This window comes from Chanos chanos, chromosome 8 (genome assembly GCF_902362185.1).
Source record: "Chanos chanos chromosome 8, fChaCha1.1, whole genome shotgun sequence".
Classification (NCBI taxonomy): Eukaryota; Metazoa; Chordata; class Actinopteri; order Gonorynchiformes; family Chanidae; genus Chanos; species Chanos chanos.
In genome coordinates this window covers 30,586,275-30,601,934 of record NC_044502.1, presented here as the reverse complement: position 1 = coordinate 30,601,934, position 15,660 = coordinate 30,586,275, and the positions used below count along the sequence as shown (strand labels likewise).

The 15,660-nt window shown below is 40.7% G+C and overlaps 3 protein-coding genes, 1 non-coding gene and 1 pseudogene across 4 annotated transcripts; 3 read left to right on the top strand and 2 right to left on the bottom strand.

Annotated features, from left to right (window-relative positions):
• Positions 1 to 2,289: 2,289 nt before the first annotated feature.
• spag16 (sperm associated antigen 16) lies at positions 2,290 to 4,131 on the top strand. Its single transcript, XM_030783390.1, has one exon. The coding sequence runs from the start codon at positions 2,290 to 2,292 to the stop codon at positions 4,129 to 4,131; it is 1,842 nt and encodes a 613-aa protein (XP_030639250.1).
• Positions 4,132 to 5,019: 888 nt separating this feature from the next.
• On the top strand, positions 5,020 to 9,291 carry ccdc82 (coiled-coil domain containing 82). The gene is made up of 7 exons (XM_030781961.1): positions 5,020 to 5,803; positions 6,115 to 6,382; positions 6,521 to 6,613; positions 6,906 to 7,030; positions 7,231 to 7,401; positions 8,168 to 8,383; positions 8,756 to 9,291. The coding sequence occupies exons 1-7, from the start codon at positions 5,261 to 5,263 to the stop codon at positions 8,819 to 8,821; spliced, it is 1,482 nt and encodes a 493-aa protein (XP_030637821.1). The 5' UTR covers positions 5,020 to 5,260; the 3' UTR covers positions 8,822 to 9,291.
• Positions 9,292 to 9,939: 648 nt separating this feature from the next.
• On the bottom strand, positions 9,940 to 10,011 carry trnac-gca (transfer RNA cysteine (anticodon GCA)). The gene has a single exon. It is a non-coding gene; the product is annotated as a tRNA-Cys (tRNA).
• A 243-nt stretch (positions 10,012 to 10,254) lies between these two features.
• On the top strand, positions 10,255 to 12,943 carry pomp (proteasome maturation protein). Its single transcript, XM_030781987.1, has 6 exons — positions 10,255 to 10,311; positions 11,242 to 11,342; positions 11,466 to 11,526; positions 11,730 to 11,831; positions 12,109 to 12,202; positions 12,635 to 12,943. The coding sequence occupies exons 1-6, from the start codon at positions 10,309 to 10,311 to the stop codon at positions 12,703 to 12,705; spliced, it is 432 nt and encodes a 143-aa protein (XP_030637847.1). The 5' UTR covers positions 10,255 to 10,308; the 3' UTR covers positions 12,706 to 12,943.
• Positions 12,944 to 14,104: 1,161 nt separating this feature from the next.
• Positions 14,105 to 15,449, bottom strand: LOC115819560 (uncharacterized; annotated as a pseudogene).
• Positions 15,450 to 15,660: the final 211 nt, after the last annotated feature.

Here is a 15,660-nt window from a genome sequence, read left to right as displayed (position 1 = left end):
ATTCACAAGTAGATCTAGCTGCGCTCCTGTATTTTGCAGCCAAATGCTTTCTTTTCAACATTATGCCAGATTCAACATTCCCGCTTGAAAATGTCACAAACATCACGGACAGTGCAGTAGCCTGGTTTACAGGTCAGTCTGAACTCTGAACTTGGTCTCTCAATGCAAATCTTACCTTTAGGTTGCGTAGTGCCCTCATTCGATCCAAGCAACGTTGTCGAAGTTTGAACTCCAGTTAGAGTGACTTTGACAGGATTCTCTCTGCTGAGTATGCTGTCTATGCAATATGGGGAGTATGAGGTTCGCAATACACGTTTGGGATCCGTTTTGCCACAGATATTCTCTCCTGTTATTCTACTCATATCGTTGGCTTTCTCGGGCTGATCTAACCTACTTCAGAGTATCCAAAATACTATAGGCTTTCTTTTCCCACAGTGCGCAATTGGTGTCCAGTGTGTTTGCGTACAGACATTAATAGGCTACTTATCCTTACCCCCAAACTTACTCTTTCGTGTCTGATTGGTTACGTGGGAAAACAGCTGCTCCTTAAAGAGCCAGTGGACATTCTCAAATCAGCGTATAATCATGCGCAGCATGTCATTTGGCATTTACTGTCCGCCTTCCAGTTTGACTGATATACGGAGAGAATATTGAAGAATTTACTTCACGTTGTAATGCTTCATTTAACCGTGCTCTCTCGCTATCAATCCACATGTCTGATAAAGTTTAAGTAAGTAAAAACTACACAGTTCCAGCTGTTTTTGATGAAAATTAAACTAACCTCAGACAACTGTCATGAGCCTTATTAGATTCGTGATGACCTATACAGAACATGGGAGTAAGAGACAGCTGGCTGCATAAGTGACAATGTGAAAATGGATTCATGCCGTGGTTTGCAAGATTGCAATAACTAGCCTGCGTTTAAACCTGTAATGAGTACTATGAATGTGCGCAACATCCTCCCGCGGTCCTGTTTAAGCCCAACAAAAGAGACACAGATTGAGTATTCTGAATAGAAATGAACAGAATAGGCTACTACGTGCCCGACAGGGGTGACAAGTCAGCACTGGGCAGGGGAGTTGCCTGTGCATTATCTGATTATAATATATGTTCATTCTGCACTATTATTATTATTATTATTATTATTATTATTATCAGTAGTAGTAGTAGCATTCGTAACAGTAGTCCATACTGTATGCATTTGTAAAATAATAATAATGCTGTACGTTTATACTGCTGAACCAAGTCTAATCTTTCTGAAAGATCAGTAGAGTGGAGAATTTGTGTCAGTTAAGTAATGGATTGTGTCAACGCTAACGGCGCGACTCTGAAAAGTAGCGCACATCGAGTCGTTGAGTGATTTAAGTAGAAAAAAATCGTCCTCACTTAGCTCCTGCTCGTTTGAAGTAAAAATGAGAAGGCTGAGCATCTGGACAGGAATTTAAGTAATTTACAGTTAGGCCTATATACATCCATCATGAAGTTAGCCATGAGGCATTTTTCAGATCGCATTCGTTTCAGTTATACTTTCCAATCTGGATCTTTCAGGAGAGCGTAGTGTAAAGTCAACTGCAAAAGAGTGAATGAATACTCTAGCTGTGTGTGTTTGGAGCGCCACCTGCTGTAATTATTTTCTCATCCGATAGGTTTTTAGAAGATTTAAATCGACCCCACATATGTCCACACACAGACATACGCACATATACGCAAAAATAGAACGAGAGAGCGTCATAAATGATACATGACATATGAAATGACATATTAGAAATCGGAGATATAACACGCTACACATGAATGTTCTTTATGCAAAAGATCAGCTTTAACTCCTGTTTTGTAGCCTACACTTGCAAACGGACTGTACGATATATGTGAATAATCAAAGCAGTCACGTCTGACCGGGTGTTTGTGGAGAGGGTAGATGGAGCTTTTCAACAGATTATGCACCATAAGTACACATATCTGCAAGTGTTGCAGTTTTTTCTCTGCATACATAGGCTACTGTATATTGCTCATGTGTTTTTGAGCACTTGTCTGCCACTCTGCACTTTAAAAAATGAAATATTTGCTCCAGACATTCAAGCATTCAAGAGAGCTAGTTGCCGTATTACTTTTTTATTTTCCAAGATTTACACCTTGCACATTTATGCAATGTATTACAATCTTTTTTCCTCAGTCGGCCAACAGTAGGGGCGTTCTCGTTGCTATGGCACCAGTACACCACAGACGTTTAAACAGCAGAGCAGCAAACCTTAGATAGCGACAAAGTAACAAGGAATTAGCCGTAAAAAAATGGCAACTAATAAGGAGATTGCTGAAGAATCAGTTGACGGGCCATTTTATCTCGAATCGGTCTCAGTACCGGTGGATTCAGACGACGATTATCAATATGAGGAAGTTTTGCCCGACGAGGAGAGAAGCATAACGGAGGGAGAGGAGGACTTGGAAGCCGCAGTTAAAGCTATGCAAGACTACACAAATGACACTGATTCGGTAGCAGAAAATGTAACCTCGAGCAAGCTGCCAGTCTCTCACATCCCCGAAGTGGTGGACGATTTCCTGCGCAATTTCCTCGTTAAAATGAACATGAGAAGAACTTTAGATTGTTTTCAGGCAGAATGGTTTGAGATGCAACAAAAAGGACTGCTGAAAGCGGACCTTGCGGAGTTTGTCCCTGACGCTTATACACACAACCAACTTCTTGACAACGAATTGAAAAATATACAAAAAGAGCGGGAAAGCTATAAGCAGGCTGCACTCAAAGCTGGTGAAATAATTGTCAAACTTCAGCAGGAAAGGGACTTCCATCGCCTTCAGCACAAGCGTGTTGTCCAGGAGAAAAACAGACTGATTGAAGACATTAAACGGCTGAAGAAACACTATGCCTCTTTTGAGCCTGCCCTGAAGCAACTTAATGACAAGTACCAGATGGCTCTGAAGCAGAAGATGTTGGTAAGCCTTGAAAGAGACAAGGCCCTTGGCCAAAATAAAAGCCAAGACTTCAGTCAACAAAATGTAAACTCATCCTTGGTGACACGCACAGTTTTAAAAGACAGAAGTACATCACATGACCAAGAAAAACTTCATGGTAGCTCAGAGCGAGATATCCAACCGCAAGGGGACAAAAATCCACCCAAAAGCCTTAGTCCGAATATGGGCTCTAAACAACTCAAGAACTCTGAGTTGCCTGCCAGCAGCCGAGTAAACCCATTTCTCCCTCAGATAAAGGCCTTATCCATGCAGAGCAAGAAATCTATAGGTTTCTCTTTAACTAACTCTCTGAAGGCCCACACCATGCCGGTGAGCTGCCTGGCTCTTCATCCTCGCAAACTGATCGTGGCCTCCTCCAGTGATGATTGTCTCTGGAGACTGTGGGGGATGCCAGAATGTGAGAAAATCATGACAGGGGAAGGTCACACAGATTGGCTGTCCTCCTGTAGCTTCCACCCCAGTGGTGGATGTCTGGCCACCACTAGTGGGGACACCACAGTGAGGATCTGGGACTTCTCACAGGGCCGCTGTGTTTTAACTCTGGAGGGACACACCCATGCCACCTGGGGCTGTTCTTTCCACTCTTGTGGCGATTTTGTTGCATCCTGCTCCATGGATAACACCGTCAAAATATGGGACCTGAATAGCGAACGCTGTCGCTTCACACTACGCGGACACATGGATTCGGTGAACAGTGCTACTTTTCTACCTTTTTCCAACATTCTTCTCACTTGTTCTGCTGATAAGACCATCTCTCTGTGGGATGTACGGGCTGGACTTTGTGCTGAGACCTACTACGGACACCAGCATTCTTGCAACCATGCAATCTTCAATCCCCTGGGTGACCTCATTGCCTCCTGTGACTCCTATGGTGTGGTCAAATTATGGGATGTGAGGAGGATGTCAGCCATGATAACCCTAGAGATGGGGCCACATCCCAGCAACCAACTGGCGTTCAGCCCAAACTGCCGGACACTGGCTGTCGCCAGCAACGATGGCTCAGTAAAGCTAGTGGAGTTGGCTTCACTTCATATCTCCAGCCTATCTGGACATGATGATGCTGTCCAGAGTGTTATATATGACCATATAGGGGAATTTTTATTTTCTGGTGGGTCTGATGGCGCAGTTCTCATCTGGTCATAAGGAGCTGACCTAAAATAAGAAACTTTTTTTTTTTTCCAAACAAATGTATTTTCAGTGATTAATTGTGCACAGTAACAGATAGCCTACAGCATTTTATAGATAAAGGAAACTTTACTTATAAATTCATGTACACTGCTCACACTGAATAATAAAATGAAGTATAAATAGAGCATTTTATTTAATGAATTTTATTAATTCTAGTTGTCAACAACGACGGGACCTCGGTTTTCAATTGATTTGCCTTATATTACCCTAAACTTCAGCCGAAATTGTGGATGATGGACGTTAAAACATTTGAAAGACACATTTCTCTCTAAAATCGTCGGTATAAATACTTTAAATTGAGCAAGTCAGTGATCACTGAACAGACTGTCTACGAATCAATACCGAAAACGGTTATGAATTTACAGACATTTTGCTAGTGGTCACTAATGTCACCGGTTTTCTATCGGAGAATCTTTTGCTTTCACGCATATAAACCTTCATGAAAACCAAAGGGATAAAACCGTAATAAATCGATAAAAGCATTAACTTGGCGTCTCAATTACGCGAGATGTATGCTTACAAGAGTATTTTTGATATTTACGTCTTTTACGCACTTTATAACTTGAGCGCCATTTTGTGGTTGTGTTTACTTTATTGTTCTGTGGAATTAATTCGAACAACACATTTTGTCCTCTGCAGTACATAAACCAATAGAATAGGCTAAGCCTTGGATATCATTTGTGTATGCATTTGGACAGACTGTGTTGTACTGGCTCTGAACTACAGCCATATTCTCCTTGCCGCAGTGGGGCGCCTTGTTTTCAGGGGCGTTGCTTTTAGGGGGCGTGGACCAAGGAAAAACAACAGCGTGTAAAAGCAAAACATGGTCGTCGATGAATCGCTTTGGAGGGAAATCTACAGTGTGACGTCTCTTGCAGTAAAACCTGAATTTGTCGTTATGCGCACTTCACAGGGTTCCTTTTTATGAAGCGCTCCTTCATGTGCCAGTTTCTGTGCAACATAAATGATAACATTGTTGTTGGTATTTGAAAGATTCTGGTGAATGCGCGAGAGGGTAATCAGGCAAACGTCGTTTGCTTTTCTATTTGTTCATTTAAATCATTGATATTATTAATACGAAAAGATGATGAGAGGCATCGGGAAGTGGTTAGGGATGAAGCGTAGAAATGTAGAACCTAAAAGATCTCGGATTGACAGAAGGAAGACTCGAACATACCCCGTTGACCTTTTGGACGACAGTGACGAAGGTTCGTATCATAGTACAACCAGCGTCAGTTCAGAAAGCGAGTTCCAGAGCTCTGACGATGGGTCAGATACCTCGGATAGTTCAAACCCAAAGCGCAAAAGTAGTGAAGATGGCAGCGAAAATGACGATAAGAATGTTAGGTCACGACAAGCGCAGCGAAAGCGGTCGTCCGCCAGCACAACAGTTCTTGATGACAGTTCAAGTGATTCCGAAAGTGACGTCGGCGCTGAGCCACTCAGAAAGGTTTTGCAGAGAAAACGACTGAAGTTGGTCGACTCAGAGGACGAGGCGGCTGAAGAAAAGAAAAGAGAATCCGAGGTGAGGGAAGCTGCCGCCAAACGCAGAGAACGTAAAAACAAACTGATGGAATTATTGGAACGGAGGAAGTCGGGTCCTTCACGTAAGAGACGCAGAACTTTGGTAAGTTCATCAGCTTGGACTGACTAGACTAAACTTTGACTAAAACAATGACTAAAACAATGTGTAATTTATATTTATTCATTTTCATTTTAGAACAATAATTTCTTAACAGATCAGAATAGAATAATTTAGAATAGATCAGTTCAGCTGGAAAGTAGATTAATAATTAATACGAAGTAATACGAAGCAGGGGCATGGTTTAAGAATTGCTATTAAAATTTGTATTTTGGTAATAAGACAATTTTTATTCTTGGTTATGACACACCTCTGTTCGTATGCTTTTAGAAGGATAATGGTGGTTGTTCTCACAGGGTTCAGAAGAGGATGAGAAGGAGAAAGAGGTTAAAGTTGAGGAGGTTAAAGAGGCAGAACAAAAAAAAGAGGAAGAATCTGAAAATGACAGTAGTGATGATGAGGAGGAGGATGCAGCTGTGGAGGTGAACAGCAGTGAGGAAGAAAGACAGGCAGATAGTGACAGCCTGAAAGACTTTATCGTTGATGATGAAGAAGAGAAAACTGGTGAAAAAGAAGAGGAGGGGACCACAGAAAAGTCTTACCTTTCACAACTTCCTCGCCAGTGTGAGTCATATTTTTCTTTTTAGCCTGTAGAATTGTTCGATACATGATTCAACATAGGTTTCTGTGTAGTGGTACCCGTAATCAGTGTATGTGTTTGTGATGTTTCCAACCTGTTTTTTTCTCCTCCCCATCCTGCAGTCATCACAGGTTCTCACAAAACACACTTCCAGGTGGTTGTCAAGGCCTTACTGATCAATGTCTTGGATGAAACCTTCCTCGAGTCACTTTACAGTTAGTGTTTCTTTTCTGATTGACAATATCTTGTCCTCTGCTGTCTTTGCTCTTTTATCCAATACAACCTCTTACTCCTGAATTGTAGTAACAGTCCAGTTAGTGATCTGTAGAATAAGGATCCAAAGATCTGACCTGATAAGCGTTGAAAAAAAGAAATTAATCGGTAGTTAATTAGCTTGTGAGTAATTAGTAGGAAAACAGTATAAGATTCAGTTCACTGCCTCTATTTAGAGATCTCTTCAAAGAATGCTTCTGGATTACACAGTTATATGCTGTTGTCTGTTGGCAGGTGGGGAACGGAATAAGCGTTATGCCCAGGAGATGAAATCCTCGTTGCACCACTTTGATGAACGCTTGGTTCTCCCCCGTCTGGAGAACCTGAGACAGAGGAGCCGCTGGAAGGACCGCTACAAAGTAAGACAGCGACTTTCTGCATATGTGAAAATCATTTAAGAAAAGTAATGCTTTGGAAAAAGCAAGAAAGATTCATCACATTTTGACAGTGAATAATAATAATAATAAGAAGAACAATACTACTACTACTACTACTAATGATAATAATAATAACAGTGTGTTGTGCACTTGTTCATGTATATCTAACTCTTCAAATGCAGGAGCGAGTGGAATGTTACCCAAAGTTGTCAGTCGTGATGACAGGGGTCAGGAATAAGGTATGTGAGGCCTGTGAGCTCCACAGAACAACTCGTTACTCTGTGCGTCTCTCTGGGCAGCTGTACGATACTGACACCCTACAGGAGGACAAGTTCATGCCTGACGACAGACAGGTAGCACCCCATGTCTGAAAATACAAATATTGATGTGAATGAGAGAGTGAGTGAATGAGAGAGTGAGTGAATGAGAGAGTGAGTGAATGAGGTTTAATATAGCACGTATGAATGAACAAGTATTCACCTGTGACCAACACTCTCAACTCCTTCTCACAATTCATTAAAAGTTATGTTGTTCTATGCTTAACCATTCACTTAAGAATGGGAAAATCTTGAAGAATGGGAAAATCTTGTTGTCCAGGCAACATCTTGAGTGCTTTCCTATATTTTTTATTAGAAACTCAGAAGTATCTCAGAAAGCTGATATGATTACTGGTTGCAGAGTATAATACTTGACAGTGCAGTGAGTTGGTATTAAAAAATGGTAAGTCAAACAAAATGCAATGCATAAACTATACATGCTGCAAAAACCGATGCATCTACAGTTTCTGTGCTTGCGCTCCGTTAGGATTATGAACCTCACCGTCCTTGTAAGTGGCCACTTGTCTGACTAATGTTTTGCATGAATGCTAGGGAGTAATATGGGTCAGTCAGTCAGAGGCCTAGCTATAAGATGGGGTGGATGCACTGAGTACCAGTGTCATGTAACCTTCTAGCAACTTTTTCAAGCCATCTTTATCTACACATGAAGTATCTAATTAAAAATTGTGGAGGCTTGTTGAATGCATTATTTATCAGTAGTAATTAAAATGACTGCTTTGTTACATGCATTTTACTTTAGTTGTATTGATGAGTTGTTCCATGTTTGTGTTATAAACTGCAGAGTTTTTTTGTTGGATCTGTGTGTGCCAGTCGCACGGAGGTCTACCACACTTTGAAGCACTTCAAGTATCGTCTGTTTGAGCGCTGTCGCAAAGCTCTAGAGACAGAGAGAAAGGAGCAAGAAGAAGAAGAAGGGGATGCAGCTGAGGAGGAACCAGTGAAGGACACTGTCAACAAAGTGTTCACCAAATTGGAGGAGGCAGGCTGGATCTCAAAGGTACGTACCCCTCCTCCCTGTGCTATGAAAGGGACAATGTTTAGCGAGCCAGTAAAAATGAGTCCCTGTAGGATGGCTAACACCCAGCATGAAGTTAAAGTATCTTAACCACCCTGAAGAGACTTATTCTGAGTGATATTTTATTCTAGATGGGAGAACCTCCTCTCCAACAGCAACATTATGAGAGCACAGAAGGAGGATTTCTGGTGCTTAGAGAACTCATAGTACAGCAGCGTGTATTCTGTCTGATAATGACATTGTGTTTACGTTATGACTGTACGTGTATAGAGTCATCACTTTGTCACATCTTTGGAATACATTTCACTTTCTAATCTCCTTTCTTTTCCAAATCGTTGTCCTTTCTGTCCTCAGCAATTTGAAGAATTTCAAGAACATCTCAACGCTGCAGATTTCTTCCAAGATGAGAAACTGGACTGAAGGCGTAGAAGATGAAGCCTTACCTTTAATTAACGGGATGTTATTTATAATTATTATTCTTTTTTTACATTTTATTTTTACTCTGTAAATAGTTGGTCGTATTTTACATAATGAAAAGACTTAACATCCAGCTCAATCGTTATTGTTGAAAAGCTGCATAATGTTGGTTATTCAGATCTTAGCTTAGATTCATGCATCTTTGAAATATTTACTTTCTAATGAAACTCTTTAAAGCATGCCTCTGACTTTTTTGTCGATACATATCTCACTTTTTTTAAAACAGATAATATGTCTCTCATAAGGCAAATCTATATCGGAGAAGTCCATGGCATGAAAAAATAAAAACCTATTTCTCATGTAAGGCTATTTCAGTTATAACCATAAGGACTGTGTTTTTGAGAGAGCTAATGCTGTTAGCAAGTGTAAGCTGGTATAATATGCTATTACCTTAGGATGACAGAATGAATGTCAACATAAATAAATCTCTGTAATCAGCTACAGTTCGTAACTTTTTAATATGGGCTAACATTAGTTGAAGTTTTAATCACATCATAAACAAACAAATAATCAAAGCTTTAAGAGGGCACTCTTTGAAGTGTTTTACAAAAAAAAAGGAAAATGAAGGGTTTTTTCTAAAATACTCATGTTATTTGACAGCAAAGGGCAAGCTGACTCCCCTTAAAGTGCAATGACAATGTTTGTGTTAGCTAATTACTCATAGGAGATCTGTATGATATATTTCACTCGTTCTATTTGGATAGTGTATAACGAAAAACAATTAGATTTATAAGCCTTTTCTTGCTTGTGATTGCTCCCTGTTGGTCTTTCCAAGTTCACAACAGTAAGTAAGGCTTTCCCAGTCAGTGTTCAAGCTGTTGAATCAGCCATGCACATTTTAACATAGTTAATTAAATCTGTTTTTAAATGGCAGAGAGGAGAGAAGATTTATTTGTTCCCTAATCTTGGTTGTGTCTTTTCACCTGATATTTTTCGATATCTTAAATGTAGGTTGAATAACTTATGTATCACTAAAGAGATTTATGATACGTATGGCTTTTTCCAGTTTTTGTTCGGTTCGTGTCATGCAGATCACAAATGATTGCAGTGCGTAGGAAAAGAGGGGGCACCCGGATTTGAACCGGGGACCTCTTGATCTGCAGTCAAATGCTCTACCACTGAGCTATACCCCCTTCGAGAACGAGGAAGGAAAATGGCTAATTTAAATATGCGGAAATCTACTGACTTGCTCTTTTTATTTTTAGTATAGTTTCTTGTTATTTTTTTTATTGTTTTGTGATTATTTACGCTGACATTTAACACCAGGTCTTTTGACAATGAATAAATTTCATTTTAAGAAGCAAATGAATTTACAACTTAATCGGAAGCGCTGTCAGGTAAATTGTCACGTGCTTGGTCAACATGCTATTGTGAACCGGAAATACTAATCACAAATTGTGTTTGTATGAGGGCAGACAAATTCATCGGAAATGGTAAAGTATCGGCCACTAATTTGCAAAACTTCAAATAGGTTTAGTTGTGCAAGATATGTTTGGTTTTTATTAATCTTTTAGTTAAATCAGCTTCCTCCCTCTAATGACCGAGTGACTGATAGATGCTGCAAGCTATCGGATATTCGGGAAACACATTTGCTCCCTGTTAGTTAGCTAGCTAACAGGCTACTGCTAGTTATATTGCTAACTGATTTGTCATAATTTAAACGTTCCATGTAATCCCGTTAACCTTGTAGTTGGTTTAGTTGTTGAGGCGTTTGATAATAGTATTTTAACGTCGCGTTTGTTAATGAATATCTGAATGACATTCCCTTTGTTGGCATTTTGTCAATTCGTAGATTAGCATGCGAATAGTGATGCGTCATTCTGCACTTTCTGTTTCTTTCTCTTAACGTAACTTTTTAACTTTTCGTGTTCAGTTCAATTTACTAATAAATGAAGCAATGTTTAAGTGATATCTCTCTTGATAGAAACTTCATTTGAATCGTAAAATAGTGCAATGGATGTTATTTATTGTTCAGTAAAACCAGTTTACTTTCAGCAATTGAACTGAAAATTCCTCTGGGTGAAATGATTGTTTTAGCAAAATATCATACACTCTGTATTGAATGCTTCAAAATAGAATTCTTATTCAGTTTCCTCATATATAACTAACTGCAGAAATAATTATATATGTTTCCTTGACGGGGGTGTAGAGAAATTTGTCAAATATTTGAAAGTTGTATTATAATAGTTGATGTTATATTAGGTTGAGTTTCAGCAAACATAAACATAATCTGTCTTCTCAGGCTGGTAGTAGGTAGCCCTATGTACCGTTAAGAGTTTGTATGCTTGTGATTTATAAAGTGTACAATTTCTGTCACAAAACAAAAATTGCTTGTAAAGTGAAATGTGAATATTTTTTTGCAGAACACTCGAGGCCTCCGCTCCCAGTTGAAGGACAGTGTCCCTGTTACAGGCTTTAGTCCACAGGCAGGATCCTATGGTGTCCCAGACACACTGCGCAGAGGGTGAGAGATGCTAAAAGTTTGGTTACCTGTCTCTTAGTTCATGTATGATGGATTTTTGTAAGATATATTGTTATCTATTTACGTTAATTTTAGCCTCTTGTTTGTTAATTACTTTGTTTTTAGGTTTTCCAGTGTTAAGAATGAGCTACTCCCCAGTCATCCACTAGAGCTGTCAGAGAAAAACGTAAGTTTTGTGTTCAGCCTGAGTGCACACACACACTTCACACTCACTACGTTACAAACTTAAGGTTCAAAAATTGATCGCCCAATGAGGTCCAAAGTCTTCGACATTGAAGATGGTTGTCGCTTTAGGCCTTAAGCCAAGTTCTTTTTAAATGCATCTCTTTGTGTGGGTGTAGCATCACGCTGACTGTTGTGATCATACAGTTTCAGCTAAACCAGGACAAGATGAACTTTTCCACCCTCAGGAGCATCCAAGGTCTGCATGCCCCACTCAAACTACAAATGGAGTACAGAGCAGCCAGACAGGTATTCATTGCTGATACATTTAAATCTGGTTCCCAGTTTTGATTGATCCAGTTTACTGTTTGACTGTGGATGCGGCGAAGCTTCTCAAACCAGAAAAACACTCAAACACACTAATGACTTAAATAAAGGTCTTGTTGTATTTCTTGTATTGAAATTGTATTGTACTAACAGTTCTTTAGCAAAGTAGTATTACTTCAAAAGTACAATTTTACAATAGAGCGTTAAAATAGCTCTCCATTTACCCATGTGACTTCATTCTGTTGTTTCCCCCTCACAGATCCAGCGTTTGCCTTTCCTGCAAAGCTCTAACCTGGCTCTGGACACACTGAGAGGTAATGATGAGACCATCGGCTTTGAGGACATTCTCAATGGTAAGAGCTCATGATAGCATCACCCTCATTACCCCTAATGGCTATGGTGTGCTGTCAGACTGACTGACACTGCCTTCCTCATACATTCATTTAATCTCTCTCGACCTCAAGTAATCTATTGCCACATGTGTTAATAGCAGCATGATGTAGTTTCCACCAACTGAAGGTGACAGACCATCGGTATTACCTGCGCATGTGAAACTGAGAATTGTTGTTTTCATTGAGTGTCGAAGCTGCAGAATTAGACGCAGTGTTTAACTTTGAGTTATGTTATGGAGTACTCTCAGTTGTCTTGAGTGAAAGGGATATTTGCTTTGAGAATGCTATCTGTACGTCAGTGCTCTGTCAGTGATCTCTTAAGTGCAATTGATGGTATTATACAGAAAGGAGGATTTAGAGATTTAATAAGACATCTTTTTTCTGTCCTCTTAGATCCTGCTCAAAGTGAAATGATGGGAGAGCCTCACATTATGACGGAATTCAAGCTGGGTCTGCTCTCATGAGGATTATTTCCTTCCATTAATTGGATTTCTATCTATCTATTAGATTTTGGGTGTGTTCCTTTAGCACATGATGCAGCTCAGGTGAACTGGATTTACAGATACACACTTTTAAACATAATAGACAAAGGAGTGGGAAATCTGCTCACATAGGGTGCATCAAGTGCTGGAGTGAACTCACCACATTGTCCTGATGTGCATTGTTTAAATTCCTGTATTTCTAGTAAAATTGATAAACATTTCTTTTGTTTGAGGGGAGTTTTTTTCTTATTATCCATTCACACATTTTTTTTTAAAACTGAAATTAGAAAATAAAACAAAATGAAACATTCTTTAACACTTTTTTATACAAAGCAATAGACAACTTACTACCGGAATGGTGTAGCAGGTGTACCCTGTAGCTTTCACTTTTCCATTTTGACTAAGGGTGAAAACACACCAATGAGAGGTGACTGAGTCTCCCTTGATTAGTATTTCAGAGGTCCAGAACATTCAGTTTGACAATCTCAGTTTGGACATTATTACTGCATGTCTCATCACCCTGTACTCTCATCACACACACACACACACACACAACCATGGATGCCTTGTTTGTTTAGTTTGTCTCACTGAAGTCATTGCACCTGGTTCAATTTGACAAGAACTGTTAGAACTGTTGGCAAGCACCTCACCTGTCAGGATTTGACTGCAGTTGCCTTGTTAGGACCTACAGTGTATTTTCAGGCGACTGTCTTCTCTGCTCAAGCCACTTTGTACCAGTGTCAGTTAATCACTGTAAAGTGAGCAGCCACATCTCAGGTAAAAGCGGCAAAGCGTTGAAGTGTGTTAACACCGAGTTAAGATAAAATAGCAAGTGCTTTCATACACTTTATGTAGTAAAGGGATTAGAGAAGATGTAATCTCTACACCTTTTCAGTATTCTTATTTGTCAGTCCCCTGTGTAAAATGCAGCGTCGGTTTTAATAATACTCAAAAATCAGAAAATGAAACGTCTGTAAATTAGATACATGTGGTTGGTTGTCATGTCATGTGGATGTGCTTAACACAACATTTTTAAACAGAGTTACAATCAGTATTACAATACTGGAAAACTGGGAAATTATTTGCATTTTAAAAACTAAAAGTGCACAAACGATGGAGTGACATGAAAACAAACAAAACAAAAAAAACCCCCATAAATTTAAAAAATAAGGATTGCAAGATGTTAAAGAATGCACTAACAGAGGTATAAAAGTGCAAGACTACCTCGTAGGTGAGTGAAATACATCTTCTGATGTTGCTGGACACATCATCAGTGATGTTCCTGGGATCATAGGGAGTTTTAGGTCTTTCAATATATTCCTTCCCCCAGGCAACCCGGCAGAGGCTGATCAGACTCCTGGTTGTGTCCAGCTGGCAACAACTAGCTGTTTCGCACCCAGGGTTGTTCCCTCTTCAGCCATAGCCATGTAGAGGCTCTTTCTGCCTCACTGGTGGTCTCGCAAATGGCTGTTCTCTTCTTTTTTCCTCTAATGCCCAGTGTGCCCAGGGCTCTGGCCAGTGAACAGGCAGCAAATCCTCGACATCCAACTTCTATCAGCAGACACTTCCCCTTCCATTCTGATTCACTGCACTGGCTGATAAGGTGTTCATACTTGGCCAGTTTTCTCTCTTAGGCCTCATCCAGGTTTTCCTCCCATGGTACTGTCAGCTCCAATAGGATGACCTGCTTGGAGTCTGACCAGAGAACCGCATCTGGACGTAGGGTGGTGATGGTGATGTGCTGGGGGAACTTTAGCTACATCCCCATGTCCACAGACATCTTCCAGTCTTTTGCAGAGGTCAGGACTCCTGCAGATTTCCTAGAAGCAGGAGTTATTGTTCCCCTGCTCTGACAAATCTGATGAGCTTGGAAGAGCAGGCGTGCCTGTTCATCTCCAGTCCTTTATTGATGGTTTGAGCAATGGCCTTCAGAACCTAATCATGGCGCCAGCTATATCTCCTGTCTGCTGCTAGGGCTTTTGAGCAGCCACTCAGGATGTACTTGAGTCTTCCACATCGTGAGCATAGTGGGCATGCTGGTGACTCTGTTTTGCCCCATGTGTGGAGGTTGGCTGAGTTGGGTAGTACGTCTTACGCTACCTGGATGAGGAACTTTACTCTGTTGGGCTCAGACTCCCACAGGTCTGCCCAATTCGCCTTCGTTTCAAGAGCATTGTCCCTTTTTGTCCAGGCTCCCTGCTTCTTCATGCCAACAGCTCTGCTTGTTTTTACATCCTCCATGGCTGCCCTTATCTCTTGCTGTACCATGTGTTGGTTTTCCTGACTGTTGGTGTTCATGTGAGCAGCAGAGAAAGATCCCAATCAGGCTCTGCCACGTGTGACCACGCCTACCAGTCTACTGTAGCAGAGTCATACTTTGGCCTTCTGGACCTCCTCTGCTACCCGCCATTTACTACCCATTCTCACCTCAATTCCTGCTTTGACCACCTTTGCGTCCTTTGACTCTTGGTATTACAGTACTTCTCTGCTCCTCATCACCTTGAATTCCACTCCTAAGGATTTGAATGAGAGCTTGAGTTTGTTGCTGCTGCCCTAGAGTGCGATGTTAGTTAAGACTTTGGCAGCCCAAGCCATCTTCAAAGGTGGGAGCTTACCTTTCTTTCTAAAGCCTCGACTGTTGAGACCGGCACTTCGTACACCATGTGAGGCCAAAGGATCCTTGGGAGGATTGCATGCTGGTATATCCAAGCTTTGAACTTTCCCATGTCTTGATCAAATTGTTTCCACATTGAAATTGAGTTGGATGCTAGCTACTTGATCTGTCTTGTCTCTAACTTGGCGCTGGCAGCAACTGGATGGCCCACTAAGAGGTTCTGGGCACTGTGGGTTGACTCCAGGCCCTGCTCCTCCTGTGTCTGACCAGGGTTAGCCCCTATGCACTGTGGTGCCTCTGCTCCTGACTTGCACTTCATTCGA

What these genes read in the sequence shown, in the direction of transcription:
- ccdc82 (XM_030781961.1), top strand. Translation starts at nt 5,261, where the DNA reads ATGATGAGAGGCATCGGGAAGTGGTTAGGGATGAAGCGTAGAAATGTA. An exon ending in CTTCCTCGAGTCACTTTACA is followed by an intron (nt 6,614 to 6,905) that starts GTTAGTGTTTCT and finishes GTCTGTTGGCAG; the next exon opens with GTGGGGAACGGAATAAGCGT. An exon ending in GCTGGAAGGACCGCTACAAA is followed by an intron (nt 7,031 to 7,230) that starts GTAAGACAGCGA and finishes CTTCAAATGCAG; the next exon opens with GAGCGAGTGGAATGTTACCC.
- pomp (XM_030781987.1), top strand. An exon ending in AGTACAGAGCAGCCAGACAG is followed by an intron (nt 11,832 to 12,108) that starts GTATTCATTGCT and finishes TCCCCCTCACAG; the next exon opens with ATCCAGCGTTTGCCTTTCCT. An exon ending in CTTTGAGGACATTCTCAATG is followed by an intron (nt 12,203 to 12,634) that starts GTAAGAGCTCAT and finishes CTGTCCTCTTAG; the next exon opens with ATCCTGCTCAAAGTGAAATG.
- spag16 (XM_030783390.1), top strand. Translation starts at nt 2,290, where the DNA reads ATGGCAACTAATAAGGAGATTGCTGAAGAATCAGTTGACGGGCCATTT.